The sequence below is a fragment of the Acipenser ruthenus genome, chromosome 7 (genome assembly GCF_902713425.1).
Source record: "Acipenser ruthenus chromosome 7, fAciRut3.2 maternal haplotype, whole genome shotgun sequence".
Classification (NCBI taxonomy): domain Eukaryota; kingdom Metazoa; phylum Chordata; class Actinopteri; order Acipenseriformes; family Acipenseridae; genus Acipenser; species Acipenser ruthenus.
The window spans coordinates 10910340-10922367 of record NC_081195.1 but is presented as its reverse complement, the minus strand read 5'-3'; the positions used below and the strand labels follow the sequence as shown (position 1 = coordinate 10922367).

Sequence of the window (12028 nt, the reverse complement as noted above, 5' to 3'; positions counted from 1 at the left end):
ACGATACATATTTTACACGGGTCACCAGAAATTAGAATACCAGACAATCGAATCAATTAAATAAACATTATCTTTAATTTATCTATTTAAAGAAAGAACAAGTTAACGACCCAGTCGTTCTGGGCCCCAGTGCTTTTAATAAACAGACGCATAAAGTGAAAAGTTGCAGCCAAGTCTCCATTTGGATTAGAACGCTGTAATTTCACATTCATTTGAATTTAACTGCCAGGGAAAATATATTACTGTAGAATTATAGCGCCACCTGTAGCTTTAAACCAGTATCACACGCTTATGTAAGCATGCTATATCCCTATTACAAAGAAGACAAAGTATGTCTCGAGGGTGTTTATTGGTAAACACTGATATAATAATGTACACATGATGAAAGGCACCATGACACAGAAATAATTATTTTCACACCAGTCTAAAGTTATGATAGTTGAGAAACCGTACACACATTTAAAATCCAATGAACTAAAAAAAAACGTGCATTTTGTTTCCTTTTAATACATTTGAAAAATAACTTAAATTGCTTTAACATTGTATTTAACTGAGAGTGGTAAAGATAGGCAATCATTTTCCCTACATTTCCTACTTCAATTCAACTGAAGCAGAAAATGTAGAAAAGAGAGATTACTTGGGAAGTCAAGATGACCTAAAAGCTGGCTTGGTTCGTCAAGCAACCTCAATAATATGTTCCAAGGCAGAGGAAGCAGACATCTCCAAACCACACATGAGGACCTTAGCCTTTAACCTTAAAACCAGAAGGATAAAGCAAGGAATACATGATCTGCTGGTAATTAGGAATGAGTAAAACAATGTAAGATGCCATTACTATTCAGCTGGACTTGTACAACCCAAATAATGGAATGAGAAACACAATTACTTTTTCCCCCAAAACTAAAAAGAGTACTCGATTGTATCCTGCTCTGAGGTTTTGGGTCTCTCTTGAGCCATCAGTTTGGATTTCCTTGTCCCTTCCTTTCTACCAGTCAACAAGAAATCTTGTGAACACATTAGAATTGCCTTGGACAATATATTTTTTTAGAGGTAAATCCCATTTGAAAAAATACAAATATGGTTAACAGATTAAGTAGCAAATCCAGTTTAAGAGATAATATACAGCAAGCTGTGGGATGACACCCATAATAATGCACTAAAAGGTGAATGCATGTTGAGTGTTCCATTTTTTTTCTTTATAACTTTTGGTTTGTGGTAAACATGTTGCTCAGCTCATGCCCCCCCCCCACTTCTTTCTTGACTTTTTATCAATAACTGAACACTTTTGCAACTAAAAATATTTATTGAATTATTAACTTTTCTGAATAAACACTATTTACAGTCATGCGATGTTCAATGATTTAATGGGTTGACACCGGGGCCCTAGGAGCCCCTGGAGGAGCTGTCTTTTGGCTCCTTTCTACAGACATTCGCTCAAGACGCTCTGTGTAGAATCCATTGAAGTCCAATCTAGAAGACAAAAAAAAAAAAATACAGAAAAATATATTCCCGATCTTAAAAGAACAAACCTCTGTTCCAATTTAAATATATTTTACAGTACTATGTACTGTATAATAACTAGGCTTGCCACTTTTGATTTTAGTTGGTAAAGCTTGTTTGACATCGAATTCCCCAAAAATATGAGTTTGACTGAAATAAATTTAAATAGAATAAATGTCAGTAAAACCACTCGCTATTTTTTATTTTCTTACCAAAAATAATAATTTAGAAATCATCTCTAGTTTGTGTAGTTTTCATACTTGCTGTCTGTCCCATCTCCGTTCCGCTGTGAATGGCTAGGGGTCACTGACAGTCATCTCAGTGGTCCCTTAGTAGGCTAGTGTAGTTTCACTGTCAGTCATTTCATCCTGTCTGACAGATCTCGTTGACTGAAGCAGCGCTAGAATGCTCTCATTCATTTAAATGACTGTCAATCATCAAGACCTGCACTGACTGTGCACTTTCATTTGCCAGCTATAGCACCTGTCACACAAAAGTATTGTGCACAATACCCTGACAGACGGCTGAAGTCTCTGCGGCAGGATGAAGCGGGCCCGTCTGCTTTGCCTTCCAGAGGTGGAGCTCAGACTCCGAATAATAAGTGCAAGTTAGTTCTGTTCAACTATCTAATGTTTTTTTCAGTGCATATTATTTTTACACGTAAATTTATGCAATAAAGCTTGGTGTAATACACTTTTATATGTTGCGTTTCCTACGGTTTATTTAAGACAATTTTTAAATTTGTGCAGGATCTTTATCTTTACAAGGTATAGCTCCGCTGTGACCAAATGTTATTTCAATTAGAATGTTGGTAACCATGGTTTTGTTGCATGTTGAATATAAATGGGTTTCGCTAAATGAGACATTTCTCAATGCCATAAAAAGTCTGTTTTTTAAAGCAGAAAGGTCACACATTCTCTACTTGAATTGAAAAATAAAAAACAAAAAAAAGCAGTAAATTCTTTCTAAAATAAACGCCGATATTAATTGATTTGGCAAAAAAAAAAAAAAAAAAAAATCAAATAGTAGCAAGCCTAATAATAACTATAATAATAATAGTGGATTTGGTTTATGACATTTTAGAACCACAATACTCACCTGTAGATGATGTTGATCATACTATGTTCACAGTCATTGGTACTGTAAACACTCAGTCTGTCCAGTAGATCCAGCAGATGTGTAGAAAAATTACTGTCAAACTTGTTGATGGTTCCTTCAAATCCTGCCGCTGACTGAAGGGCATCCACATGCTCCGATAAATACTAAATAAAAAACAAAAAACTACCTGAGCTACACTGATACACAATTACAAGAATGTTTTAGTGACTGGTTTAAATACAGTAAAGGTTTCTCACTTTGGAAGTGAGCTTTTTCTTTTCAGCTTCCTCAGTACGTTCATTCTGTGTTGGAGGACCTCTCATTGTTCCATGTTCCACTGTTAGGCGACTCATCTCACCATCTAATTTCATACTCTGGGTAAACCTCTGTGGGGAAATTATTAAAAAACAATAATGTCCTAAATGACTACCCTATTCTGTATGCATTGTACACAGGTGTCTTAACACAGGTTTTACTTGTGCTAAATTCATAAGGTTACACATACTGGTACATATAACAGATATAAGCATAAATGAATGAGATTTATAGCAGCCCATTTCATAATTAGCCTGTCACGTTTCTACATGAGGTTTTTATACAGAACTCTAAACTTTTTAGATTTTATTTAAACAAACCTGCATGCAGTTGGTGAACATGACACACACAGACATCAGCTTGGAGAAGATCTTGAGCAGCTCTGGGTTTGTTAACATACAGTCCTTCAGACAGTTATCCAGGAAGCTTGTGTGGTGACACAACACATCATCAATGTTTGACGCCTATGAAAAGCAAGATCATTTGCACAGACTATTAAATCAGTATGACATATGCAAACAAAACAAAAACATGTTTCTCATCAGCAACATAGGATATTGTTTAATGATGACCTTTTGATAGGTTGTTTCATTCTAGAGCCATTATTACCCCTAGGGAAAATATGAAGCCCAGCTCAAAGCCTGTTTCATATTAGAGCTCGCTGATCTCATGTTTCAAGAAATACAAAACAAAATGGAAAAGTTTGCCAGCCTGAAAGATCTATGTGAGCTCTCAGTGTGCGAGTTAAGAAATGTCATTATGGAACTGAATAATTTCTTTCTTTCCAGTGTGTTAAGGGAGGGTTATAGGCTACTCATGGGACCGCTAAGCTTCACATACCATTCAGCTAGTCATACTCACAGATTTCAAGTTATTCCCCATTATATGCCATGTTGGCTCCATCACTTCAAACATCATGTAGTACTGAATATTTTGGACAAAGTTCAGCATACGCTGTCTCAAAGTAAAAGCTCCTGCGAACCTAAAAGAAGCAACTTATGATAACAAACCAAACCTGAGAGGATTGTTTTAGGCAAATATGACATTTGCTTTTTAATTTACTGGTAGTCAGTTTAAAAAAAAAAAATATATATATATATATCACTTGTTTTGGAATACAATGAATAACAAAAAAGAGCAGATTGAATATTCACTTATTTACAATCATCCTGCCTTGGAATCACAATTTTACTTTTAGTAATTTTAAAGCTTGTTCTTTTACTACAAATGCATTTGGGAGGGGGGTTAAAAGATATGTTCAATGGAGTAAACTTACCATTTAGCAGAATGCAAGGAATATTGCTTTGCATTTTTATTGCTGATCCACACATTGCAGAGGAGCCTTTCCACGTGCTTGCAATAAAACATGTGCCTGAACAGCATCTGGTATCTGGTTAAAGCTTTCCTGTGTTTAAAAGAACAAGCATTTGCCTTACTTAATCACAGAAATCAGCATTATTACAATCTTCCACCACAAGTGGTCATATCAAGCCATTTAACACCTATATCCTCGAGGGGTTTGTTATAGCGAAAGGATAATCAAAATGAATGATAAACTGTTGGAGTAAGTTAATGATATGAATACAAGTAGAATTACATGTACCAGTTATCTCAAAGTGCACCAAATCTTAATCCAACATACAAGAAACCCAAACTGAGCTTTTATTCCAAATCAATCTGACAAAGTTTGACATGAAAAGTTTTTTCTTCTTTTTTTTTTCTTTAATCAATTTTGCTTTGCTGCATGTTTGCTGAACAAGCCAAAAATCAGAGTGCTTTTTGACAACCTATATTCACAACAGAGATATGTCTGCCTTAATGCTTTTTTCAAACGATCAGTATAGTTTCCAGCTTTGTTGCAACATAAAATTATTTTTGTTTTGGAGGCAGTTACACAGCGCATGCTTCTTATTAAGACAAAAGAGTTGACTTAACTGCGGAGGTGGCATCCTGTGCGTTCAGACTGGGATGTTGACAGTGTCTGTTTATATTCTCTTTTTTTATTTGGGGTCCAGGGACCAGGTTCGTTATAGCAAGGGTGTACTATATATATATATATATATATATATATATATATATATATATATATATATATATATACATATATATATTACATTAAAATGTAAAACTTATCAATGCTTCTTCATATTGTGATGATAACTTTGTAAGACAACTGCTTACAGGCAGTTTTCTTACCTATTGATAATCAGGGACAGTGGCCATTTTACAATGTAATCAAAGGAGAAAGCCTCCAGCCCACTAAGGGCAATCTCAGTGGGATCTGCGTTGATGATTGCTTTTTCCTGCTTTGTTTCGATAGCTAGAACACGAAGCAGCTGGGTGATAACATCATGTGGCATGAGATCAATCTGTAAGTGAAGAACAAAAATGTTATTTCTATCTCTTGTAGCTTTAAAAACTACATGCCGTTTGGACTATTATCAAACCGACAATACAATAACAAGACAAAATGTTTTCAAATTGATACTGTCCATTATCAATTCTTCTTAAAAGGGGTGAGAGTTAGCACTGTAAATGTCGTTACAAAACAAGAACACAAAACAAGGGGTTGCGTCACTACAACGCATACTTTCAAATCATCTTTAAACGGGTCTGTGTTGGCGGTGCTCATTCTCAAAGCTAATTCCAGTAAGGTTTCAAGCCTAGTAGGTATAATGTCATCTACTGGTTTCTTCAATTCCTCTTCTGTGAGGTCCATGAAGGAGACAAAAAAATCCCCCTGGTCCATCAGGAAGTAGTGCTTTATAGACCTATGGTGAAAAAAATGTAACTTAAGATTTACTGGGGAGACTAAATATGAGTCACTAACAAAACATTTAGCTCTATATTAACTAGGAATGGGTATCATTGCATGTTGAATTAAGTCTGCTGTCAATAGTTTTTTAGAAAGCAAAGTTACATTTCAAATTTTTATAATTAGACAATTAGTACCTATACTTACATTCATATTACATCTGAATAAAAATATATTATTATTATTATTTGTTTATTTAGCAGATGCCTTTATCCAAGGCGACTTACAGAGACTAGGGTGTGTGAACTATGCATCAGCTGCAGAGTCACTTACAATTACGTCTCACCTGAAAGACGGAGCACAAGGAGGTTAAATGACTTGCTCAGGGTCACACAATGAGTCAGTGGCTGAGGTGGGATTTGAGCCGGGGATCTCTTGGTTACAAGCCCTTTTCTTTAACCACTGGACCACACAGCCTCCTATATATAGTCTCCTGAAAGTTCCTGTAAGTTCCATTACTGTACCTAACCTTAACTACTATTTTAATACTGTCAAAGCGGAAGAGATATGAATACTGATCATTTGTGATCAGTGCTCAAGTGTAAACGTTTTTTTTAAATAACAATTTGAAAGTATCTTTAAGAAAGTGTGATAAACCATCAGTACCGTAGGCGTGCCACTAACTCCTTCTCTTCCATCAAGAAATCCAGAAGAACCTTGCTGGCATAATTGTAAGCTTTTTCAATTTGCTCCACATATGCCTTTTCTTTGAGCGTATAGAGGATCTCTTTGGCCTCAGGGCAAGTAACATCACGACCACACTCCCTTACCACATTCAGATATTTACCTTAAGAACAAAAACAAACAATACTCAAAAAGTGCAAAACTGCAGTTATCCATTTTCACACTAAACCTCATAATTAAGGGGTTTGAGTCTAACATTTATCACAGGTGAAGAGTTTAGTTGTCTCACACCTAAGTTTAACTATAACTTAATCAGCCTTAACTATCAAATACATGTAACTTACCCTATTACTTGCAAATACAGTATATGGTGGGTGTACTGATTAATCTTATATGAAAAGTGCAGCAACAATTTTGTAAATAATTTGAAAAAAATCTACAATTGCAAACTTGCCTGTACTTAATATTTTGTCAGCCATTTTTTGTAAGAAGGCTGGGATTCGGTGTTGCACGACTGTGTATCGCTGATCCCAATATTTGTCATTATAGTCCTCCTGAATCTTTTCCTTTTGCAGCTCATGCTCTTCCACCATGAATTCACTACCCAATAAAAATATATATTTCATTAAAGATTTTAAAATATTACTATAAATCAGTGTTAACATGCTTTAAAAGGCCAGGACATCCATCTTATGGTTAGACTTTCTGGTAAAGTAAAATGACATTCCGTATTTTTTTTTTTCCTTTTACCTGTAAGGGTCCTTTATAATCCCTCTGTAGATCCATTTCTCAAGAATTTCAAAATAAGGAACACTGGATGCTTTTGTCAGATACAGACACAGCTCCTGGGCCTGACTGTCTCCTGTGTAGTTGAAGGTTCGATCATGCAGAAGGCTTAATGTAGATCCGCCCATGCAGTCTCCTTTATCTACTGAGGTAGCTACAGGATAAAGCAAATCCTTCATAATTTAAAAAAAGCTCATTTTACAGCACAAGGAACATTGTTTATACTAAGGCAACCTACTACCTATTATGTACCACCACTTGTAATAGCATTTAAAAATGTTAGTAAACAAGGATGGTACAAAAACAGGCTCCAATTAGAAAAATTTAAGGATATGCCATCATCTAAACAAAAGCGTTTCTTATGTAGTGGTAATGCATATAGAATCATTTCAACAAAAAACACGTGGCTGAAAACTTTTTGAACAACTTAAAGCCCCTGCTCAGCCAATTTATAATATAAAAGCATTAAAAACAACATTAAGCTTCTATGCACTGGGTCTCTCATATGGTGCACAGGATATGAAGTTGGATCGTTGATTTCCCTGTTTCCAAACACTGCTAGTCTACAGCTGCAGATAATAAAATTATTTGCGACGGCATTTACCCGATTATTATGGATAAAAAAAGTCAAATAGAAGGGTACTTGTATGAAACGTTGAGGTCCGACTGCCCCAGTTTAACTTTGTCAGGCAGCGATAGTGAATATTCAGATGAGGATAACAAGGACAAGTCTGCAACCAGCCTAATCTAAAAAAACTGAACCAAGGTTCCCGAATACTTGGTGCACTTGCAGTGAATGTGTTTTATGGAACACTGCTGCAATTAATATTGTCTGTGTCAATTATTTTTATACAAAACCTCCAAATTACAAAAACCACTCGTTTCAGTATAACAGATACTTACGAGCAATAATCACTCCAGCCAGAGTAAAATTACAGCAGAGAGAAAATTATAACTTCTAGACAGTAGAGTGAAAACAGAGAAAACAGCATGTGAGCTGCTACACACATACGGGAAAACAGTGAAAAACTGAAGCGTAACAATTTCCAAACTGGAAAACGATAATAAAGAGAAATCAGAATACTTCTCTTTTTTCTAGAATTCATACAAGTGTTCTACTTTTTCAAGCTTTTGTAAATGGCTACAACTGATAATAAATAAAGTGCATCCTGTAATACTAGTATCTCAGGCTTCTGGTGACAATGACCTTCGTTGTCGTCATTTATCTTGCCCACTGTTTTTGATTCCGTATTGTTAATAAACATAATTGAGTTATATACAATGACCTACTTTTTGATGATTTCGTTGTGCTAAACGATGATGCTGGCCTTTGCTGTGTGACATTTCTTCTTGTTGCAGGCAAATATTGTTGGCATCGCATCAGGTTTTAGCCTTGTCTTGCATTAATACCCCAGAAGCTCTGCCTGCATGTTTTGTTCGTAGCATTCAGGTTCAAAGTGGTCCTCACACACGAAAGAATTTCGACCGAATGGAAAGGTTTTCAGTGTATGCCCCGTTCTCAAATGATGTAGTAATTTTTTTTTTTGCTATGATCGCCCGTTCGGAATGAATAGGCTTTGGCACACAAAATAACTTTATCTTCTTGTTTTTACGCTTATTATTCAAGCACCAGAAAGCTTTGCACTCCGCCATGTCGCATGCTATGGGTTTTCACCACTGTATCCCATAAACCCATGCGCGCAACTTTTGGCCTATCAGGGAAATCAACGACTTGACATTACGTCGCTGCCTGAAAGGCTCCAATATGTCAGCTCCCTCAAGTGTTACTTGACCCAGAAAGTGGACAAAGAAATTGAAAACATCGCTAAACACGTGACTTGTGTGCAGCAAGAAGTATTTTTTGGATATGAAGAGCACAAAGAGATCGTTGTTATTTTTGGGTACAGGTACCCTTTAACAGCACATGTTAGACATATACACTTACCAAGGGAAGCTAAAATTTCCATTGTTCTCATCGTTGGCTGGATATAAAACCAAAGTTTCTGGAGAGAAAGCATCCCCTGTCTCTGCAAATGCTCCAGCTGTGTCACCAGGATCATGTACTCCTTCATCAGTGTCCTCATCCCAGCAGCTAGTGCATGGTTGATTTGGCCATACTCAAAAGAGGACTTCTCTTCAATAAATCTGCACGGAATAGATACTGTTTCTGAATTTGTTATATAATTTCGTACATGTCTATCATTATTTTTTACAATTTAGACTGAGCTTACCGACTGATTGTGGAGTAGCTCACTGCAACAGGCAGAATCCTGTTTACAAGCTCCTTGATTGACATGTCTAGAGTTGGGTCCACTGAAAAGGACCGATTCTGTCTGCCTTGGACAGGCTGAGCTGTGATGTATCGGCCATCTACACCAATCAGTAGGTACAACAGGTCTTCCACTAGTGCAAGCTCCTGGGCAGCTAATGCCATGGTATCTAACAAGAAACCAACAAGCAAATTGACAGTTTAATCTATCTGAATAAACCAGGCTTAAAGCCAAGGTTTACTATTGATTTTTGAAGACAAGCCTAACATTTAAAAGGTTTTTTATTTGTTATGTACTATAGTTTTAAAATACGTATTGTTCTCTCTTATGAAAACTGAGGCAGGCCTCATTTTATGTAACAAAGTTAGTAGGTTATGTTTAACATCATGACTCTAATAGCCACTATATTGGTTTGAGTTAATAAGAGACACATACCTATAGGCACAGTTGTATCAGTGCTTCCACTGGATACAGTAAGGAAATCCCCAATAAGGGCTGGTCTCTCATATACCCAGTTTGGAAACACCGGGATGGGCTGCACAGGGTTTTTCTTATTGTGCTTTTCTCGAAGCATCTTCCTTGTTACTTCCAAAGGCTAAAGCAAACATTATTTTGAATACACAAATATAAAGCAAAAAGGTGGAGTAAAAAAGAAATAAATAAATACAGAATCTGTCTCGCTATCTTCCCAGAGATAATGTTAAGTATTTAGATTGAGCTTTCCACAGAAATCAGGCTGGTTTTCTTACACTCTCAAAGTGTAAGAAAACCAGCAATCCACTTGTTTCTCTTTCAATGGTAAATTAGCCCAACCATCACCAATGACCCTCACCTGATTGTCAGTGCCTGATTTGTGGAGAGCTCAATCTGAATAATCGGTTTGTGCAGCACTGTTAAGTTGACTGATCTTACCTGTTTCTTGATACTACACTTTTCTAACAATGTAACAATCAGGTTGCATTTAAAATACATTTTGTTTAAAAGCAATTTTGAGATGAAGACCTCATTACAGCAAGATATAAAAATGTTTTACCTGCTGTAAGTTGGAGCTGGCTGTGACATTACCAAGCTTCTTCCTCAGCTCCTCCAGTTCCTGGATAGACATTTTTGTGCTAGTTTGAGGGATATGGAAGTTGGTGGTAGTGGAGGCTGTAGCATTGGCAGAAATGTCTGCTCTGTCCTTGGCATTCTGTTGGAGGTACTGCAGGGTCTGAAAATGCCAGAAATGCAGTTTACATGTATGTACCCAAAATGTATACCACTATGGAAGTAATTCAGATTCATTCCCACTATTACAACAAATACAAATCTCCTACTGGGTTACTGACCAGGTCAAGGAAAATAATAATATACTCTGAAAGCAACCAACTATCCAAGATATATACAGTATATAAAAAAAAAAATTTTTACCTCCTTATCCTCAGTTAGCTTGGATAACAGATAGACCAGAGGATCTAGATTCCTCACATTTCTTGACTTCAGTTCATCATATTTTTTGAGAAAGTCTTCTGGTGTTTTGGAATACTCTGCTATTTTTACCTACGGAGTTTAATAAGACAGTTCTATGCTGTTAATAATAATAATAATAATAATAATAATAATAATAATAATAATAATAATAATTTTATTCATAACACTAAACACTTGCGCTTCCTCAAACAAATTAGGATACATACCTGGCCTAATAATAATGAGATCATATCAGTAAATCACTTTGTAAAAATGATATACAGTATATGGAAGAAAGAGTTCAATATTAAGGATACAATTGAGTCTCTGGGTGTAAATAACATTTGAGAATCAGGCAAGCTTTTTTTGCACCTGCTGTCTGCTGACCAACCTTAGCACTGTGTGCAGAAACTGTTGTGGTGACATATGGAGTTCTGTTCTTCTGTAACAGGTCAATGTACACTTCCGCTCCATCCCCTCCACGAACACGAAGCAAACTGAGCAATTCACTCACATCATGATGAATCCGGAACTCACTCATGGTTGAAATCCTGGAAGTGGAAACGAAGGACAATGGACAGTTTGATATTAGATGATTGTAGTTAGTGTGTTGTTATGTCTTGTCAGTTACTCATAATTAATACACGTTGTTCTCTGTACCTTCGCCAGTGCACAGTGGTCAAATGCGGACAAATATTCAAAAGAACAAGATACTATATTAATTGGTTGTCAATACTAATAATGGTGTTATCAATGTTACCTATTGGATGACTATAGGACTTCTAGAGAGTTTAAACTTTTACAACCGCCTTTCTGTTCAGATGTTCTGGTTGTATCTTTGGAGGCGAGTCGTAACTGTAACTTTACTGTAAACAGAGACACTCTGGTCTAATTTCAAACCGCAGTTTATACCTTCAGGAAATGTTTGTAAGTATGTAAAATACACAATCGTCGCACATGTTGAAAATAAAATATAATGGAAAACATTTTAATATTATTTTACTACCTTGCCGCTTCTTTGAAGCGCCAAACAACACAAACACTGGATTTTCCGACAACAAAACCGTCCCTCTGCTTCATGGAAAACTGTGCAAGCCAGAATAGTTCCACCTTAGAGGCGGCTGTATCAGATAAACCTTGTTTAGTATACATATGAAAACATATTTATATT

The 12028-nt window shown here is 36.2% G+C and overlaps 1 protein-coding gene across 3 annotated transcripts; it reads right to left on the bottom strand.

Moving 5' to 3' along the window:
- Positions 1–332: 332 nt before the first annotated feature.
- On the bottom strand, positions 333–12009 carry LOC117416017 (gamma-tubulin complex component 2-like). 3 transcript variants are annotated; one of them, XM_034027032.3, is made up of 18 exons: positions 11864–12009; positions 11249–11408; positions 10819–10947; positions 10442–10618; positions 9844–10003; positions 9370–9577; positions 9084–9283; positions 7103–7292; positions 6807–6952; positions 6335–6515; positions 5504–5684; positions 5110–5282; positions 4190–4318; positions 3775–3895; positions 3234–3377; positions 2856–2984; positions 2599–2762; positions 333–1470 (listed from the first exon to the last, which is right to left on the bottom strand). In XM_034027032.3, exons 1-18 carry the CDS (start codon positions 12007–12009, stop codon positions 1362–1364), a joined length of 2847 nt encoding a protein of 948 aa, XP_033882923.2. In that variant the 3' UTR covers positions 333–1361. The 3 variants fall into 3 exon arrangements, with proteins under 3 accessions (XP_033882923.2, XP_033882924.2, XP_058882321.1); XM_034027033.3 differs by lacking the exon at positions 11864–12009 and adding an exon at positions 11770–11789; XM_059026338.1 differs by lacking the exon at positions 11864–12009 and adding an exon at positions 11618–11723.
- Between the last annotated feature and the right edge of the window lie 19 nt (positions 12010–12028).